At 35.5% G+C, this 22,580-nt stretch overlaps 1 protein-coding gene across 6 annotated transcripts in view; it reads right to left on the bottom strand.

Moving 5' to 3' along the window:
- LOC143247047 (nephrin-like) overlaps positions 1–22,580 on the bottom strand; it is an 85,163-nt gene that overhangs the window by 50,155 nt on the left and 12,428 nt on the right. For 5 of the 6 annotated variants that reach the window (XM_076494374.1, XM_076494378.1, XM_076494379.1 and 2 more), the window contains exons 3-5: positions 13,841–14,182; positions 12,485–12,595; positions 7,052–7,255 (exon numbers count right to left, since the gene is read on the bottom strand). In XM_076494374.1, the coding sequence (XP_076350489.1) occupies positions 7,052–7,255; positions 12,485–12,595; positions 13,841–14,182 (657 nt within the window). The remainder of the gene's footprint in view (positions 1–7,051; positions 7,256–12,484; positions 12,596–13,840; positions 14,183–22,580) is intronic. The other variant, XM_076494375.1, reaches the window with a different exon arrangement.

Raw genomic sequence — 22,580 nt, 5'->3', positions numbered from 1 at the left:
ACAACATGATATGTAGGACAGTATTGACATTGTTGGTTTCTATTCAACTGAGGGCATGCCTCGTCATATCAACATATGTAGGACAGTATTGACATTGCTGGTTTCTATTCAACTGAGTGCATGCCTCGTCATATCAACATGATATGTAGAACATTATTGACATTGTTGGTTTCTTTTCAACTAAGTGCATGCCTCGTCATAACAACATGATATGTAGGAGAGAATTTACATAGTTGGTTTCTTTTCAACTGAGTGCATGCCTCGTCATATCAACATGATATGTAGGACAGTATTGACATTGTTGGTTTCTATTCAACTGAGTGCATGCCTCGTCATAACAACATGATATGTAGGACAGTATTGACATTGTTCGTTTCTATTCAACTGAGTGCATGCCTCGTCATATCAACATATGTAGGACAGTATTGACATTGCTGGTTTCTATTGAACTGAGTGCATGCCTCGTCATATCAACATGATATGTAGGAGAGAATTGACATAGTTTGTTTTTATTCAACTGAATGCATGCCTCGTCATATCAGCATGATATTAAGGACAATACTGACATTGTTGATTTCTATTCAACTGAGTGCATGCCTCGTCATATCAGCATGATATGTAGGAGAATATTGACATTGTTGGTTTCTATTCAACTGAGTGCATGCCTCATCATATCAAAATGATATGTAGGAGAGAATTGACATTGTTCGTTTCTATTCAACTGAGTGCATGCCTCGTCATATCAACATGATATGTAGGACATTATTGACATTGTTGATTTCTATTCAACTGAGTGCATGCCTCATCATATCAAAATGATATGTAGGAGAGAATTGACATTGTTGGTTTCTATTCAACTGAGTGCATACCTGTCATATCAACATGATATGTAGGACAGTATTGACATTGTTGGTTTCTTTCAACTGAGCTCATGTCTCGTCATATCAATATGATATGTAGGAGAGTATTGACATTGTTGGTTTCTATTCAACTGAGTGCATGCCTCGTCATATCAACATGATATGTAGGACAGTATTGACATTGTTGGTTTCTATTCAACTGAGCGCATGCCTCGTCATATCTGCATAGTATATAGGACAGTATTAACATTGTTGGTTTCTATGCAACTGAGTGCATACCTGTCATATCAACATGATATGTAGGACAGTATTGACGTTGTTCGCGTCTATTCAACTGAGTGCATGCCTCGTCATATCAACATGATATGTAGGACATTATGGACATTGTTGGTTTCTATTCAACTAAGTGCATGCCTCATCATATCAAAATGATATGTAGGAGAGAATTGACATTGTTGGTTTCTATTCAACTGAGTGCATGCCTCCTCATATCAACATGATATGTAGGAGAGAATTGACATAGTTGGTTTCTATTCAACTGAGTGCATTCCTCGTCATAACAACATGATATGTAGGACAGTATTGACATTGTTGGTTTCTATTCAACCGAGTGCATGCCTCGTCATAACAACATGATATGTAGGACAGTATTGACATTGTTGGTTTCTATTCAACTGAGTGCATGCCTCGTCATATCAACACGATATGTAGGACAGTATTGACATTGTTCGTTTCTATTCAACTGAGTGCATGCCTCGTCATATCAACATGATATGTAGGACATTATTGACATTGTTGGTTTCTATTCAACTGAGTGCATGCCTCGTCATATCAACATGATATGTAGGAGAGAATTGACATAGTTGGTTCTTTTCAACTAAGTGCATGCCTCGTCATAACAACATGATATGTAGGACAGTATTGGCATTGTTGGTTTCTATTCAACTGAGGGCATGCCTCGTCATATCAACATATGTAGGACAGTATTGACATTGCTGGTTTCTATTGAACTGAGTGCATGCCTCGTCATATCAACATGATATGTAGAACATTATTGACATTGTTGGTTTCTTTTCAACTAAGTGCATGCCTCGTCATAACAACATGATATGTAGGAGAGAATTTACATAGTTGGTTTCTTTTCAACTAAGTGCATGCCTCGTCATAACAACATGATATGTAGGACAGTATTGACATTGTTGGTTTCTATTCAACTGAGTGCATGCCTCGTCATAACAACATGATATGTAGGACAGTATTGACATTGTTCGTTTCTATTCAACTGAGTGCATGCCTCGTCATATCAACATATGTAGGACAGTATTGACATTGCTGGTTTCTATTGAACTGAGTGCATGCCTCGTCATATCAACATGATATGTAGGAGAGAATTGACATAGTTGGTTTTTATTTAACTGAATGCATGCCTCGTCATGTCAGCATGATATTAAGGACAATACTGACATTGTTGATTTCTATTCAACTGAGTGCATGCCTCGTCATATCAGCATGATATGTAGGAGAATATTGACATTGTTGGTTTCTATTCAACTGAGTGCATGCCTCATCATATCAAAATGATATGTAGGAGAGAATTGACATTGTTCGTTTCTATTCAACTGAGTGCATGCCTCGTCATATCAACATGATATGTAGGACATTATTGACATTGTTGATTTCTATTCAACTAAGTGCATGCCTCATCATATCAAAATGATATGTAGGAGAGAATTGACATTGTTGGTTTCTATTCAACTGAGTGCATGCCTCGTCATATCAACATGATATGTAGGAGAGAATTGACATTGTTCGTTTCTATTCAACTGAGTGCATGCCTCGTCATATCAACATGATATGTAGGACAGTATTGACATTGTTGGTTTCTATTCAACGAGCGCATGCCTCGTCATATCTGCAGAGTATATAGGACAGTATTAACATTGTTGGTTTCTATTCACCTGAGTGCATGCCTCGTCATATCAACATGATATGTAGGTCAATGTTAACTTTGTTGGTTTCTATACAACTGAGTGCATGCCTCGTCATATCAACATGATATGTAGGACATTATTGACATTGTTGATTTCTATTCAACTGTGTGCATGCCTCGTCATATCAACATGATATGTAGGACAGTATTGACATTGTTGGTTTCTATTCAACTGAGTGCATGCCTCGTCATATCAACATGATATGTAGAACAATAGTGACATTGTTGGTTTCTATTCAACTGAGTGCATGCCTTGTCATATCAGCATGATATGTAGGACAACATTGATATTATTGGTTTCTATTAAACTGAATGCATGCCTCGTCATATCAGCATGATATGTAGGACAGTATTGACATTGTTGGTTTCTATTCAACTGGGTGCATGCATACTCATATCAAGATGATATGTAGGACAGTACTGACATTGTTGGTTTCTATTCAACTGCGTGTATGCCTCGTCATATCAACATGATTTGAAGGACAGTATTGACATTGTTGGTTTCTATTCAACTGATTGCATGCCTCGTGATATCAGCATGATATGTAGGACACTACTGACATTGTTGGTTTCTATTCAAATGAGTGCATGCCTCGTCATATCAACATGATATGTATGGCAATGTTACCTTTGTTGGTTTCTATTCAACTGAGTGCATGCCTCGTCATATCAACATGATATGTAGGACAGTATTGATATTGTTGGTTTCTGTTCAACTGAGCGCATGCCTCGTCATATCTGCATAGTATATAGGACAGTATTAACATTGTTGGTTTCTATTCAACTGAGTGCATACCTGTCATATCAACATTATATGTAGGAGAGTATTGACATTGTTGGTTTCTTTCAACTGAGTTCATGCCTCGTCATAACAACATGATATGTAGGACAGTATTGACTTTGTTGGTTTCTATTCAACTGAGTGCATGCCTCGTCATATCAACATGATATGTAGGGCAATGTTAACTTTGTTGGTTTCTATTCAACTGCGTGTATGCCTCGTCATATCAACATGATATGTAGGACAGTATTTACATTGTAGGTTTCTATTCAACTAAGTGCATGCCTCGTCATATCAAAATGATATGTAGTAGAGAATTGACATTGTTGGTTTCAATTCAACTAAGTGCATGCCTCGTGATAAGAATATGATATGTAGGACAGTATTGACATTGTTGGTTTCTATTCAACTGAGTGCATGCCTCGTCATATCAGCAGGATACGTAGGAGAATATTGACATTGTTGGTTTCTATTCAACTGAGTGCATGCCTCGTCATATCAGCATGATATGTAGGACATTATCGACATTGTAGGTTTCTATTCAACTGAGTGCATGCCTCGACATATCAGCATGATATGTAGGATATAATTGACATTGTGTGTTTCTATTCAACTGAGTGCATGCCTTGTCATATCAGCATAATATGTAGGACAGTATTGACATTGTTTGTTTCTGTTCAACTGAGTGCATACCTCGTCATATCAACATGATATGTAGGACAATATTGACATTGTTGGTTTCTATTCACCTGAGTGCATGCCTCGTCATAACAAAATGATATGTAGGACTGTATTGATATTATTGATTTCTATTGAATTGAGTGCATGCCTCGTGATATCAGCATGATATGTAGGATATAATTGACATTGTGTGTTTCTATTCAACTGAGTGCATGCCTCGTTATATCAGCATAGTTTATAGGACAGTATTAACATTGTTGGTTTCTATTCAACTGAGTGCATACCTCGTCATATCAACATGATAGTAGGACAGTATTGACATTGTTGGTTTTCTCATTTTCTCTGAAATTTTCGTTATTTTCGTCTCATCTATAAACTTGGAGAAATGCTTGAAAATACTAGGTTTTTATTCTGACCGTGACAAAGAAGCAAAATATAGAATGGTTCTAGAATTGAGTTCACGAACCAATGTAAATAGGCTGGGCTTCTTGTTCATGATGAAAAGTACTAGACTATATTAGTTAATATCAGCTTATTCAAGATAACACTTTTTTTTACTGTGTTAAGTACTATGTAACTTTTGGATGTTGATGTGTGGAATACGTTACACATACCATGGAAGTGTTACTTGGAGCCATCTCTCTGTTCACAGTCATTAATAACGAATTTTTTCAGACCTGGTGTGAGGAACTGATCAAAGTAAGCTTTCGGCTGTTATTTTGTTTTCCAAAATCATTCATCACATGGTTATAACCAAATATTTTTACTACGTTCGTTTAGGTAGTTAGACAGTTACTGTCAGACTATAAAGATCTTTATATTTTTCAGGGTCTTGTAGACTTGGCCATTTGGTAAGGAGACCTGGTCAACGGTTACTGTTTTTAATTACAATGAAACAATATTATTATTTACTCATCTCAGATTACCAATTATATGACCTTACAGATGTCTCAATTATAAATGTTGACCTCCCTGGCTGGAGAGAGGAGCAAGATATAGCAATTAGGGATTATAAAATCAACACTAGATGCTTCATAATGATAGACAACATGAGCTATGGTTACTCCTAGATTATAATCTTTCTCTTCCAGTTTGGTTATTTGTCAACATTGAAATTTAATGAGATTATTTTTTCTCAATGTCCTGTAAGTGTGCTAGAAATGCTCATTGTGCAACACCATTATATAATTGAGCAAACTTTACGAGTCAATGTAGCATGTTCTGAAGAAATAGATAATGACTACGACCAAGTAAATATATACGTTCTGAACGTAAGGAACAAAACTGAAGGAACTCATCGCCAATCCTGTTCACTTGATCTCCCACGACATTTGTTTTCATTCTGTTTGCAAACAAACTTAATCTGTATGAGGTGTTGGCTTCCTTATAAGTTAACCAGACATCAAACATCACGAATCAGTTTCATCAGTAGCAGGGAGGGTCTATCCTTGAACCATTCATATGAGGTAGCTTTCATGTAGTTTGAACTCATTCAATTGGATTATTTTAACTCGTCACTTGTCAACCAGACAGCTATGCTAAGATAAACATCAGAATAAGATATCTGCTGTGTGTTTCAAAGGATATATGTTGGCAACGACTTAGCTTGAAATAGAAACTGAGACCCTCTTTATTCAACTTATAGTGACATCTAAAGGTTCGCTATTCCTATTCTTTTTATCAACAAGATATTGCCAAAGACTATATCTTCCTACACACCATAAAGAGTCTGAACTCAGCAATAACACTAATACGACAATACTTACATTGCTCAAAAGCCTACATACGTCTTTCCAATATTTGGGGGTGTATATACAAAAGATATATTAGCAGCTTTTTTTCATACAAATTAGTCTTTCTGTACGTGATTAACTAATAGTTATTTTTACTTCCAAAATTAACACATTATCAGTAAATTCTTTGAGATTAATATATTTAGATGTGGTTGCAATTTAACCACTACAGTCGCAAGTTGCAGAGTGTTTTATGACTATGACCAGTAAACGATGGATAACATGAATTCACTTCATTTACAGATCTGAAAAACGTTTGGGATTAGTTCAAGCACAAACACATCACTAATGTGTTAGACCTGTAGCCCTTCGTAAATACTAAGTAATGCACATAATGGGAAATATTCAACCTGCGAAACAAGTTAATATACCTGTTATACCCAGCTTTGCTTTATTATACACAACATGCTTTATTTTAATAAGGTTTTCAACTCCAAGCACTTCTTGAGCTTAGTGGAAAAGCTTGAAGGTGAATGAGACAACTAAGGTACTTTCTACAGGGGTTTCAACATTGCGTTGGTATGGACATAAGATGTAGTTGCTGCTAGGTTTGGTACCAAAATAGTGTTGGCCAACGTTTACAATTACCATGGTGTCCCTCCTATCAGCTCTCAGTACTGAGCTGTGGCTTTGTTTGGATTGCTGCGAAATACACCAATATACCACCGTCTATATATCAAGGTAAAGAACATGATGAGATCTGGGTTCTAGTAAAACAGAAGTTCATTATCACCATGGACCATGTTTCAAAGATTGTGTTTAACAATAAAACATACAATTACGAATCTTACCTGATTTTATATCACATTGAATAAAACACATAACCTAATATGTTTTGTACAGTTAAAAATCAGTTATTACTTAATACTGTAACAATTTCAAGGATTATTTGACTAATTTACTCCTTTTAAACTTAAGACTGCAAACTGAAGTACATTACACTCACAATTAATGTCTACAATGACAGATGCGACTCCTGGTGAGGTAAGGTTAGTATTCGAAGCTTGACAGGTAAACTTAGCCATTAGATCTTTTCGTGTTAATTCTTGGAGTGTAAAATCGTTTCGAACAACTTGGTCTTCAGTAATTTGGAAACTACTGTCCAATAGTACAGAATTTCTCCACCAGGTAACGAGTATCGGAGGATTCCCTGAATATAAACAAAAAAATATCTTAGCAGTTTTATGGTATTTAAAGAACAGGAACAAGAAATATCATTGAAATACAAAATTCTAGCTGTCAGAAAATGAACAATTTAAAATCAAGATGAATCATAACAATATATTACTGATAATCTATAAAGTACAACAAACAGCACATTCCAATAATAAAAACTTTTAACATTCATATTTTTGTATTAGTTTTCGAATTCATTGTAAAAATATTTTTGATGTTTGAATTATTTGCTTGAGTTTTATTGTTTCCTTACGAGTTTTATCCATGAAGAAAACTAAACAAAGCAGATTGTTCTTATTTAATTCACAAAAGTGAAATATATATGTAAAAACGGCTCGTTTGGGTTGAGAAAATATTTTACGTAGAGGAGCGAACAACGTTTCGACCTTCTTCGGTAATCGTCAGGTTCACAAAGAAAGAAAGAAGTAACTGACCGGAAGCTGACCATATGTTTGAAGGGGGCTGTGTAACTGAGAGTCGGAATGCAGAGGGCATGCTTAGATGTTTGAATACATAATTTTATATTATTTATTTTATTATTTATAATATAGGTATAAAGGTCATTCTTTGTATTGGTTTATTTTAGGCTTGAGTTGTTGCATAAGTAAAGCTTCTTTAATTTTACGTTTGTTTATGTTTGTTTCTTTATTTAGTATTTGAGTGTTTTCTATGGTTATGTTGTGTTTATTTGACTTGCAGTGTTCAAAAACGTGTGAAAGTGACTTTTTATGTTCTTGGAATCTGGTTTCCATTTTTCTACTTGCTTCTCCCACATAGAAATCGTGGCAGTTATCACATTGTATTTTATAAATAATGTTGGTGTGGTGTTTGTCAGTGTAGTTTTTACATAGTATAGACTTCAGTTTTGTGCCTGGTTTTTGAATAAATTTGGTATCAACTGGAATGTCATATTGTGTTACTAGTTTTAGCCAAATGTTGGTTATTTGTCTGCTGATGTCGGAAATATATGGTATGCAGCAGTATATGGTTTCGTGATTTTTTGATTCGTGAGATATATTTGCTTTTGTTGCTTGATTTTGCTTTCTGTCTAGGTGTGTGCGTAAAATGTTTTCTACGGTTTGTGGAGGAAACTTATTGATGTTGATGAAGTATTATTTTATTTTGTCTAATTCATCGTTAATTTTATCTGGTGAGCATAGTTTTATAGCTGTGTTTATTTGGTTTTTAGTATGTTGAGTTTTTGTTTGTTTCATGTGCTGAGACCCAATTCATCCAACTGTGTCTGGATATGAAGGCCAAAAGGAACAATGGCAGATCATCTGTTCTGAAAACGTATGGCCCACTAGGAAGGAAAATAACCCCAGGTGGGATGCTGTGGTAAAGATTGAAGTTTCATAGCATATAGTAAAGACAGTTGCAAACAGCAGAGGTGCAAAGAAGGTGCCATCAACTTGCATGCTGCATTAAAACAGAGATTAACGGACTTATACAACGAAACATAAACCAAATCAACATTAGGAATGACAGAGACAAAAAGATCTGCCACAACAAAAACTAAGATGCAAACAACAGAAAAGACACCACGAAAAACTGTTGACCAACCTCATAATTAACATATCCGACCGACAATTAAACGCAGACGAGATACATCTACTTAACAAAGGACTCAACTTGCAATAACACCTACGTACATTCCAACCTTAGAAGATCTAGCCAGGAGACTTGCGATACTTTCTATAGAAAACAAAAACAATAAACAACAGAAAGAAGACAACTTCGGCAATACGATTGACATCCAACAGCCAAACTTCTCGGAAAAAGTTAAACATTTATATTTTCCAGAAACACCTAAAAACAACATCTTAAACGATTCTTTCAAAGAATTTTCTCACAAAACCATCAACATAATTTCATAAAACAGAAAGCTAAAAAACAATCTTACCAAAAGCGACATTAATTCCATTAAAAACCTAAAAAAGACAAAAACAAAAATTCTAAAAGCAGATAAAGGTAACGCTATAGTCATAATGAACACAAATGAATACATCCAGATAATGAAGAACATCCTATCAGACACTAACAAACTTAAACCTATACACACAAATCTAGCAAAGACAAACGAAACTAAAAAAATACTACTAAAAATGAAAAAAGCCAACACAATTTCACAAACACCTTATTCCTACCTAAACCGCCTCACGCACATCACAAATACATGGCATCACCAAACCTCATAAACCAGATTGTCCACTACGACCAATAATGCCCACATATTAATCGTTTAATCACAATCTTGGTAAACACATAGCATGGGCATTCTCCAAATATGTAACATCAGTCAGCTCATTCATCAAAGACTCTTTTCATTTCAAATCTAACCTTAATCAACTTAATCATAAAGCTTTAGTGGCCAGTTTGGATGTTATATCCCTCTTTGCAGAAGTTCCAACCACTGAAGCCTGCAAGATAGCCTTAGAACTCTATAACCGAGACCCTAACCCATCAATAAACATTCCCAGCAACCAATTAGCAACCATCATAGAATTCACCACGATGAAGACACACTTCACGTTCAACAACCACAACTATATACAAACAAATGGCCTAACCATGAGCAACCCAGTATCACCAGTTTTATCCAATATTTTATGACACAAATTAAAACACAAGCAATTAACACAGCATTACATCTACCACTATTTTGGTACATATATGTAGATGACACGATTGTGAGATTCACATCTAAAGAACACACACTTAACTTTTTCAATCACATTAACTCTATACATTCCAACATCAACTTCACATGTGAACAAGAAGAAAGCAATCAAATATCATTTCTTAACCTCAAAATTACAAGAACCGATACACGATTTAAAACAGCAATCCACCGAAAAATCACCCATACTGGACTATACATTCCTTGGGACTCAGCACATGAAACAAAACAAAAACTCAACATACTAAGAAACCAAATAAACACAGCCATAAAACTATGTTCATCAGATAAAATTAACGATGAATTAGACAAAATAAAACAATACTTTATCAACATCATTAAGTTTCCTCCACAAACCGTAAAAAACATTATACGCACACACCTAGACAGAAAGCAAAATCAACCAACTAAAGTAAATATATCTCACAAATCAAAAAATCACGAAACCATATACTGCTGCATACCATATATTCCTGACATTTGGCTAAAACTAGTGAGAAAATATGGCATTCCAGTTAATACCAAATTTATTCAAAAACCAGGCAGAACACTGAGGTCTATACTGTGTAAAAACTGCACTGAGAAACAAGTAGAAAAATGGAAATCAGATTCAAAGAACATAAAAAGTCTCCTTTACACGTTTTTGAACACTGCAAGTTAAATAAACACAACATAACCATAGAAAACACCCAAATACTAAATAAAGAAACAAACACAAACAAACGCAAAATTAAAGAAGCCTTATTTATACAACAAATTAAGCCCAAATTAAACCAATACAAAGGAACACCTTTATACCTATATCAAGAATAATATAATAAATAATAAAATAAATATTATAAAATTATTTATTGAAACACCTAGCACGCCCTCTACATTTCGACACTCAGTTACATAACCCCCTTCAAACATATGGTCAGCTTCCGGTCAGTTACCTCTTTCTTTGTAAACCTGACGATGACCGAAGAAAGTAGCTTTGTGCGAAATTCCAAACAACAAACAAACAAGCCATGCTAAAAAACAATACTGTTTGTACGTGTATTATCATATGAAGTGGTATTCCTAGAAACAGTTGAAAGTATGTATTACCAATACTAACACAGGGACATGTATAATCATATCGATTTGTTTTATTTTTCTAGTTGGAGAACAAGATAAAAATGTCAACCACTTTTTACTGATGGTTTTACTACTTCTTTTGCTTGTTTTTTTGTATTCATGAACTTAAAACAGTTTCAAATTATGATTTCACCTTATTGCATATATTAATTAAACAGTTTTTTTTACAGAGTTATGAATAATATTACATGTAAATTGAAACAATATTATTATTATCAACATGTTCGTATAAGATTGTATACAATTAGGTAACGTTTCATTTTCATGTTTCTAGGAATACCACTTCATATGATAATACACGTACAAACTGTATTGTTTTTTAGCATGGCTTGTTTGTTTGTTGTTTGGAATTTCGCACAAAGCTACTCGAGGGCTATCTGTGCTAGCCGTCCCTAATATAGCAGTGTAAGACTAGACGGAAGGCAGCTAGTCATCACTACCCACCACCAACTCTTGGGCTACTCTTTTACCAACGAATAGTGGGATTGACCGTCACATTATAACGCTCCCACGGCTAGGAGGGCGAGAATGTTTGGCGCGACGCGGGCGCGAACCCGCGACCCTCGGATTACGACTCCATTACTGTAACCACCTGGCCATGCCGGGCCCAGCATGGCCTGTCCTCCGACTATTTGCAGAAAAACAAGTCGATATGAAAATAGATGTCAACGGTGCCAGTTTTAGTCTGTTATGCTCTCCGATTGTTTGTAAAAAATAAGTCTTAAACATGTGCCTAATTAGTTTTGAAATTCCCGGTTGTTTTATGATTTATCATTGACAATACTAGTGACTTCAAGTTGTTGTCATTTATTGTTTATATCGTTTTAACACGCAGCGTCATTAGTTTGACAGAAAGTTTGGGTAGTTCTAATAAGTATAATACTCCGAAAACGTGTTTGTTTTCATAATGAGCTCAGTACCGTCAAATACTTTTCTCACGTCAAGTATTTTCTGCTTATTATTTGTGCTCTCGAAATTTGTGCTCTTTGTAATTTCGAAAACTGGGGTCAAGATATAGTATTTTGTAATTTGAAACCAAGTAATAACTTAGTTTACTCACTTTTAGCTTATTTATCAAGCAGAATAAAATAACCATCATTTTAAATGTAAAAGTAAACACAACTTTACTGTTGTAAAATTGAGGCCATTGCTGCAACAATAATGGCTTATAGGTTTAAAACTGATCACACTTTACATGTAATTCGTTGTCTTACCATATTTGAAGGAAAGTAGTTTTAACAAATCTATTGTCCTTAAACATCAAAAATTTATTTAACATTTTCAAATGTTAGAAATTTCAAACTACTTTTAAAATTATGGAATTTAAACAACTTATTAATTCCCAATAATTTATATGTACCAAATTAATAAGAACAAATAATTCTATTTGCCTTTAGAACTTACCAGTACCAGAGTTACAAGTGAGAAACAGTCTGGAACCTTCGTTATACGGCCCAGTTTTCCCGTATACAGGTGTATTGGTATCATCGAGAATAGTAATATCCTTTGACGCAACTGCATAATAAGATGTTTCTCATACAGATTAAACTTTCAATGAAATCCATCAAACGTTAGTAAAAGTTTTTCATTTCTAATGATATGTTAAACGTTTGTTTGATTTCGAATTTCGCGCAAAGCTACTCGAAGGCTATCTGTGCTAGCCGTTCCTAATTTAGCAGTGTGAGACTAAAGGAAAGGCAGCAAACTCTTGGGCTACTCTTTTACCAACGAATAGTGGGATTGATCGTCACATTATAACGCCCTCGCGGCTGAAAAGGCGAGCATGTTCGGTGCGACCAGAATTCGAACCCGCGACAATCGGTTTACGAGTCGAACGCCTTAACGCGCTTGGCCATGCCGGGCCAAAAATGATATTTTAAACGTGAAAATAGTCAAAGTTATAAGGTTAAGAAAAGGTAGTACGAGAAATATGAGCTATCGTTTAATTGTGGCAAAATATTTCTGATAAAAAACAACAGCATATAGTCATATCAGTTATAACTTTACACCTTCACGAACTGATTGCGTCTTGATAATAAATTATATCAAGGTTTGGATTGGGGACGGAAAAGGTTTAATGACAATAAGATTTGTCTGTAAAGACTTAACAAGAATTTCATAGAAATTCTGACACTTCCCTAAAGTAGAGAAAATAATTAGTTTATTTCATCTTCCTAAACACAGCTACAAAAACGCCTTCAAACGTATAACTAGCCCCTGGGAGTGGATGGGAGAATTGTAATGAAACTAGGAAACGTGATAAAACTAAAACCGTTTATTTTGTATTTTTGCCGAAGGTCTAACGAACACCGGTTCTAAAGAATGCCAAAACAAATTTGCTGAAACAGCAGTGATTAATAGAGTATATATATACTAACCTAATTTTAATTTATTGGTTCTTTTCTTTTAGAGCTATGACACTCACATATTTAAAGCAAGATATTGATGTACTTGTAAAAGAATGTTGGATTCATTGCTTAAGTTGTAAGTCTCATAAGCAGTTCTAAATAGAAAACCTTTTTTCTAGTCTTCAAATATGAGTTACGAATACACAAGAGTGAATGCGGTATAAAGGAAAAGTTATGTCTTTCTTTACTTAACATATTTTCTACAAAATTCTACATATTTAGTAAACCTAGCAATTCTACAAAATCTATATTTTCATGTTACGTGACATTTCTTCTACAGAGCTCTTTGTTTTATTCAGATATCAAATGAAGTGTTTGTATATTTCCCTGCAGTATTACACTATACACTTACCAATAACATCCAGCGTCATAAAGTCGTTCAGGGTTCGTCCGTACCGAAAATCAACCCTACATCTATAATCTCCTTCATCATCTTTCTCTACACGGTTGATGATTAATACAGACTGTTGTTCGCTCACGTTGAAGTAGGCCCTTTGTCCAAGTAACTCACTAGTGAAACGTTTGGCGTTCTTCAAGGGCCCTCTTCTGGAATCCATACTTATAATAGGTGCATTGATTCCTCTCTTGCACCATAGCACCAGAGATACGGAGTCTTCTTCTGAAGGAAGACTGATATTACAAGGTATATAAGCAGATTCACCCAAGACGGCTTGGTACACAGGAGCTGCAAAAACTGTTGAAATTTAACAGTATTAACTTCGGGCGTTAATATGTGTACGAGGACATTAGGCGTGCTCGCAGCAGCAGTCAGCTAGACAGTTCTTAAGTAAGCATATGAGGTAGGAAAAAAGTTGCTCATTGTGAACCGTCGATAAAATTTTTACTTTTCGTCCAGACAGAAAACTCAGTATTGTTAACAAGTTTGTATTCTTTTCTAATTATTTGTAGTAAACGTTATTATAAGTTGTGTTGTTCTTTGTACATTAAAATATATTTGTGTTAAGAAAGAAAACTGTTTATAAACCTTGTTGACAAATAATATTAATTTGATACATATCGACATTCAATTTACTTCCAAATGTGAATTTATATTCCAGGCTACTTGATATCGTAATATCTGGCATAATAAATAGGAAACTCGACTGAGATAAATTTGTATTATTTTGTCGAATATTATAATTAAGTTATTTAATAAAATTCTATCTTTATTATCTTACACACAAACATAACATTCCACTTCTATAAAATTCTAGAGAGTGACAATCATTATTATATTATTGAGAAGCGTAATGCCATCCCCTAGTACAGCGATATGTCTTCGGATTTACAACGCAAAATCACGGGTTCGATTCCCCGCGGTGGGCTCAGCAGATAGCCCGACGTGGCTTTGCTACAAGAAAACACACACAAGCGTAATATTTTCGACCTGTACATTTTTATGGTGTAGTGAAACAATAATTTTTATTATTTTATCGACAGACGTTTCATAATTCTTAAGAAAACTGGGTGATGTAATAATCTGTATTATATTATTTTATTCTTTTACAACATGCAACTGGATGCAAACGTTATTCTCTTTGATAAGTGCATTATTGTTCTATATAATTTTATGATGTTAACAACCTTTGTCATATTTTCCTTTTGTACAGTTGTAAGGTATGACGTTGTTTATTATCTTATCGTCAAAATTAACATTGTTCTTTGGAATAATTGTACGGTATAACAATCATTATTATGTTATTGGAAAGTGTAACATTGTCGTATAATTGTATGGTGGTACAATCCTTATTATCTTATTGAGAAGTGAAACATTAACCTTATATATATATATATATATATATATATAATTGCATGGTGCAACAATATTAACTTATCATGTAAAACAATCTTTGTTATATTTTCGACAACTAAAACATTGTCCTTCTATAAAATCGCATAGTGTAATGATCTTTATTATTTCATCGAAAAGTGCAATTATGTCCTCATGTAACAAATTTTATTTTATTATCGAGAATTATAACTATGGCCTTTATTTATTGTATTTTTGAGGTTGAATATTATTTACTGATCTTTTGATCTAATAAAAAGCTACTAGAATTTAATTGTCCTTTGAGTGCCGTCACATCATCTTGGGGATATATAAATGTGTTTACCTCAACAAAGGCTGTCAAAGGGTCCATAATGATCACGTTCACGGCAGCTGAACAGCTGAACCACTGGAGGGAAGGAAAGTAAAAACAATGGTGGAGGAAATGGATTATAAATTTAAAGAGGTCATCGTTGTGAGCGATTCCTTGTCAAAGCATATGGCGTAAATAGTGAGAAAAAAAAAAAGAGTTAGATTTTGGTACCTTGAGACATAGGAAAAAGACACAACTGACAGAGCAAGGGATGTAATGAAGGGGACTGGTCACAATGCTGTGTTGTTATGAACATTGGGGCTAATGATATAGGGAATGATAAGTCTGAGGAGTTAATTAATAACGAAAAGAGGTTGATAAAAACATTTAAAGATAAAGGCATTAAATGAGAGTATTAGGGATACTGCTAAGAGTTAATTGTGCAAACGAATTTTTGAGTAGATCACCAAGGCTAAATGCCAGGTTGAAATTAATATGCAAGGATGAGCAGGTTCGCTGGTTGAGCTTGTGGGATCAGTACAGTGAGAGAAGAGTACTTTATGGAATGGATGTTTATACTTAAGTAGGAAAGGATCTAGCATATATGCAAGGGCTAGTAACTCAGCAGTAAGGGAAGTTTTAAAAGAGGACTAGATATTGGTTAGGGCAAAGATAAATTAAATGAAACAAAATTGAAATTTACAGAAACGTTTAGCACAGGAAATCAGTATAAAGACAGTTATAATAATAGGCTTAACTGTTACTAGTATAATGCTAGAGCTATAAGAAATAAAAAAATGATTTAGGGAACTGGTATGAATATACATTTTGATATCATGGGAATAATTGAAATACGGTTAAATGTAGATGATTTTGATCATAAAATGTCTTTAAAATACATGGTTATATGTTATTTAACAGAGATAGAATAGTAAAAAAGGGGAGGAGTGGCTCCATGCATAAAGTATGATTTACATCCTGATAAAGTTGAAAATATCAATGATAATAGCAAGGAGACCGAATTCAATTTGGTTTTTGTTACTGAATATCAAGGGAAAACGTTCTTAGTATGAATTTCTTACAAACCATTAAATGAAACTAACGAATTTAGTGAGCAACTTTACAGTGAGATTAAAATTTAAGCTGCTATTGAAACCATAACTATGGGTCACTTTAATTTCAGGCATATTTATTGGGAAATGCTAGAGTCAAACCATGATTCTAGCATTTTATGGAAACTGTACAAGAACCTACAAGAAATAATGCTCTTTTAAATTTATTGTTGGCTTGTGAAAGAGAGCTTTCACCTCTCTTCACTGAGAGGGTGAAAATTTGGGAATACATAGGTGCTGCATATGGAAATCAGGAATAGTGATATTTTTATTCCAAATTTCAAAAAAGCAAAATTTGAAGGAATGCATCAAGAACTGTCTATTGAAAATTGGATGACTGAGTTATTTGTATACACTGAGGAAATATGGAAAATGTTTAAAGAAAAAGTTTTCAAAATTCAAAATCAATATATTCGTACATTAAGAGACAGTAAGGTGCATTAAAAACCAAATTGGCTCACGAAGGTGAGGCATCTTTAGGTATTTGGATGCTTCATAAGTAACTGTAATAGTCAACAGAAAATTGTGAAGTATAAAAAAACATATTCAAGGCAATGATGTTTATAGAATAACGACAGCTCAAGGAAACATGTCGAGAAACTTGTTGCCATCTGCTTGATTTATTGCTTCTTTATGAAGAACTGACGCTATAAAAGACAAGAGGAGTTATTTAAAACAGATATTCAGAGAAAGCCGCTTAAAAACATCCGCTTTTTGTCTATATTGGTACAGATAGACACTCTCAAGGTTAAAGTGGGCTATTTAAGCTTTAAACTAAAGATGACAGACTATCCACTGTATGTTTGAGTAGAAGTGAATTGACGCAATCGAGGTTAAGGGGGGTTAAGCAAACTTGGACGTTGAAACCAATAAAATCCTTGCATAGCGGGACGACGTGACAGTATGTGCTATGATGATCGACTAACCTATGTAACTCACAAGTTCTGGAGTTCGTAAACAAGAAGAAACCCTATCCGCTTGACGTCGCGTTAGTATAAGTTATTATTACGAACTGAGCTGAAGAAATCACAAAGAGGAAGTCAGCTGACACCACGGTAATATGAATAGGCCGACAATCCTCCCCCACTCAGCTGATATAAAAGGTCCTAGTACAGACACCAGAATATTTAAAATCTAGCACGAAATCCGACATGACTGAGATCATCATCTTGAGGGCTCAGATCTCGTCTTCGTCAAAAGAAGAAGGAAAAGAAGTCAAGAAGGAATCGAGGAACAACTATAGAAAAATGTCTCTTGCTATAAGTAAAAACCAGGCCATTTCACGCCCAAGCTCTTTCTAAGTAATTCTAATGCTATTATTCCGTATCATCAGCCATCATGATGATAAAAGTAAAAGAATTATCTGTGATAAATATAATAAAAAAAACTGTATGTGTATGGGTAAATACTAAGTGTTTGAAGGCTTAGATAAAAGTGTTATTGGAAGTCTTAGTCTCGTGTCTCTTTGTTTTAACTATAAACCCTCAAGCTAGTGCCTGTGTGCTCTATTCGTCCACTACATCCTCACTTCAAATAAAATTTCATGTAACACGAGGTAGTAGTAGTCGAACTCCAATGGCTACAACGAAAGAATCCACTCAGTCTGCCTGCAAGTCAGTCCGTGACCATGTTACAAAGGGTAACACGAGGTAGTAGTAGTCGAACTCCAATGGATATAACAAAAGAATCCACTCAGTCTGCCTGCAAGTCAGTCCGTGACCATGTTACAAAGGGTATAAGAGATAAAATTAAATAAATACATCAAAAATTTAAGAAATATGAATTAATTGGAATGATAGATGAACCAAAAGTTGAACAAGATAACTGAATAAATTTTGAGCTTACTAAAATAAAATTGGGAAGTTTAATGAATAATAAAACGCATGGGCCAAATAATATTTCCTTGAGGGTTTTGAAGGAGGTGAAGGAGTGGATAGGTGAGCCACTTGCCATAATTTTTGTAAGTTCTTGAATAATTGACAAATATCAACAGATTGAAAATTACCTAATGCCACTCCTATCTTTAAGGGAGGTAATAGATGTTTTCCCAGTAATTATAGGCCTATTAGCCTTATATCAGTTGTGGGAGAAGTTTTAGAAAGTCTGATAAAAAATACTTTATAAAGTAATTTAATAAAGTTTAAACTTTTATTGGATAGTCAACATGTTTTCAAAAAAGGGAAAATCTTGTCTTACAAATCTTTTGACATTTTTTGAAAATCTTTTGCTTTGAAAATGTTACTGCGTATGTTGATACATATAAAGGCGTAGATTTGGTGTATATGGATTTTGAGAAATCATTTGACAACGTGCCATATAAAAGGCTGTAAAGAAACTTCTCTATCGCTGTGAGACATAAGTTAATTAACTGGAAATTTAGCTTGATGGAAGAAAACAGAGAGTTGTTATAAATGGTGTTCAGTCAAACAAGATTAACGTGATAAGTGGTGTGCCTCGGGGCTCATCCTGAGGAATTTTTCTCTTTTTGATTAACGCTAATGATATAGACCAGGGGTTCCAAACCGGTGGGTGTGCTACGTTAGTTCAATGCCATTAGGTGATATTATGGGTGTATGTATGCGTGCCTGTGAGTGAATGTGAATGTGTATGTGTCTTCAATTGTATGTATGTGTGTACTAGTGAGTAGCGAGTATGTGAGTGCACGCGCATGTACGTATGCTTATGTGTCTGTTTAGCTGTGATTAAGTGTGTGTGTGCTTGCTGTCGACACGTGAGTCACATGTCCGTTGCTGATTGGTGGATGACGAATCGCGCGACTAACCACGCTCCATTCCCTCCCAATACTTGCCCCATCATTACTCTACCTGCACCCCCCCACAGTCAGTGTAAGATCTACAGTTGCCAAAGCGTTCATTATTCAACATTTTTATTTTATTTTAACAAGGAGATAAGTAAGCAGTAGAGGTGAGTTGTGTCCATGGCTAAACGGCGCAGATACTCAGAATCCTACCTCAACATTGGCTTCACCACTATGCTCGCCAACGACGGCATCGAGAAACCACAGTGTGTTTTGTGCCATGCTGTCCTGAGTGCAGAGTCAATGAAACCATCAAAACTCAAGCGTCATCTCGAGACGAAACATCCAGAACACGCAAAAAAGGGTTTGGATTTCTTCAAACGGCATGAACGGTGTCTTAAGAGCCAAAGAATCGATAGAAGTGGGTCGTTTCAGCAGCAGAGTGCAGCCGTAGTGGAAGCTTCATATGAGATTGCATTCGAAATTGCTGAACAAAAAAAGCTTCACACGATTAGAGAAACACTTCTTAAACCCTGCATGATGAAAGCAGTAAATCTTATTCTTGGAGAAGCCAGTGCAAAGAAGATGCAGCAAGTATCCCTGTCAAATAATACTATACAGAGGCGCATTTCTAAAATGTCTATGGATGTGAAGGAACAGGTTTTGACTGAAATCAAGGGTTCCCCTTTGTTCTCCTTTCAGCTCGACGAGTCAACAGATGTAAGTTCATGTTCTCAGTTGCTTGTCTTCGTGAGATACATTAATTCAGGTGACATCAAAGACGAATTCTTATTCTGCAGTGTACTTGAAACCACAACAAAAGCTGATGATGTCATGGAAAAAGTTTCAACTTTTTTTCAAGACGAAGATCTTCAATGGGAAAACGTGTGTGGGGTTTGTACGGATGGGGCACCGGCTATGCTGGGATTGAATTCAGGATTCCAGTCGAGAGTGAAGAAGCTAGCACCTCAAGCAAAGGGCATCCACTGCATGATTCACCGATATGCTCTCGCCAGTAAGACTCTCCCTGCCTCTCTGCAGGAAGTGCTTGAATCTGTAATCAAAATTGTAAATTATGTGAAGACTCAAGCACTCAACACTCACCTATTCAAAGAACTATGCAAAGACATGAATGCTGACCACGAAGTCCTTCTCTTCTACACAGCAGTACGTTGGTTGTCGAAAGGAAACGTTATTAATCATGTGTTTGAAATGAAAGATGAAATAAAGCTATTCCTGGAGACTCAAGAATGTAAAGATCTTGTAGCTCACTTCGAAGATGAAACATGGAATAAAAGGGTTGCGTACCTAGCCGACATTTTTGACCAGCTGAACAAGCTCAATTTGAAGCTTCAAGGAAGGGAAACACATGTTCTCCTTTTTCAAGATAGTCTTCGGGCCTTTGTTTCCAAACTGCAGAACTGGCGTCGGAAAACCAATCTTGGAAACATCGCTATGTTTGAAAAACTTTGTGGAGTGACGGATGAGTCTCAGATCCAACTGGATCAGTTCCTCAAGGATGAGATTACCGAACATCTTCAGTCTCTTGAAAAGGAAGTCGAGCGTTGCTTCCCTGAGCTATCACAGGAACAGGAGGCCCTGGTAAGGAACCCATTTTGTACTGAACTTCATGTATCCAGCATCCCAGATGATATCCAAGATGAATTTCTGGATCTAAGGAACGACTCTTCAGCTCGTAATCTCTTCAAGGTGAAATCCGTGACTCAGTTCTGGTGCGCTATGTTATACTCCAAAGTCAGCATGATAGCTTTACGTGTCCTTGTTCCATTTGCTTCTACCTACTTGTGTGAGGCAGGATTTTCCACTCTTGTCAATATAAAAACAAATAATAGGAACAGATTGGATGTTGGAGATGACATGAGACTGGCTCTAACAAACGCTCGGCCACGAATTTCAAAGCTTGCTGCTGAAATGCAACATCAGGCATCTCACTAGCTGGGTTGGATAGCTGTTCAAACCTATGTTAATATTATTTTAAGAAATATATGTTCTTTTTGTGAATTCAGGTTGGGCCAATGTGATTTAGTTTGCTAATAAATAATTACAAAATTTTTAAATATTTTTAGATGTTTCTTTCCCTCTCCTTCACAGAAAATAAAAGAAAAATTAAGCTGCTGATAACAAGCCCTAAGTAGGGGGTCACATGGGTTTCAAACTTTTAGGTAAGGGGTCGCGAGTGCCAAAAGGTTGGGAACCCCTGATATAGACGAAGGAATAATCAATAAATTACTTAAATTTGCTGTTGATAAAGATTATTGGGTGTTCCTAGCTACGAAGAGGACGCTGCTGCTTTACAAAAGGATTTAGATAAGTTATTGAGTTGGACAAACAAATGGCAGACAAATTTTGAGTATTATAAGTATAAGGTGGCCTGGCATGGCCTAGCGCGTAAGGCATGCGACTCGTAATCCGAGGGTCGCGGGTTCGTGCCCGCGTCGCGCCAAAACATACTCGCCCTCCCAGTCGTGGGGGCGTTATAATAGTACGGTCAATCCCACTATTCGTTGGTAAAAGAGCAGCCCAAGAGTTGGCGGTGGGTGGTGATGACTAACTGCCTTCCCTCTAGTCTTACACTGCTAAATTAGGGACGGCTCGGTGCAGTGGGCTTACAACCTTCTCACTTAAATACTTGTTGAAGAATCCGCAAGCGATTGCGCCCCTATGTTCCAAGATGAAATATAATGGTGATAACTAACTAACTATAAGTATAAGGTATTGTACGTGTGTTATCATAGCTTGAATTATGAGTATAATTTGGATGGGAATAACCTTAACAGTATCATGAAAGAAAATAGACCTTGATTTAACCAATCCAAGCTGTTTCAAGTATTTGGACAAATAGGAATTTACGTTCTATCAATAGAAATACCGAATATAAGCCTAAAGAGGTTATAATTTAATTGCACTGAATTATTAGAAAAAGTTAACACTTTGAGCTATTCTTTACTTAACTAATCGTCACATTTTAACGCCCCCACGGCTGAATGAGCGAGCATGTTTGGAGTGACGGGGGATTTGAACCTGCGACGCTCAAATTAGGAGTCAAGCGCTTTAAATATTTTGATATAACGATTTTTTTTATCTTTATTAATATTAGAAAGTTTATATCGTGCAATCTCT

This window comes from Tachypleus tridentatus, chromosome 3, assembly GCF_004210375.1.
Source record: "Tachypleus tridentatus isolate NWPU-2018 chromosome 3, ASM421037v1, whole genome shotgun sequence".
NCBI lineage: Eukaryota > Metazoa > Arthropoda > Merostomata > Xiphosura > Limulidae > Tachypleus > Tachypleus tridentatus.
This window is presented reverse-complemented; position numbering and strand designations above follow the sequence as displayed.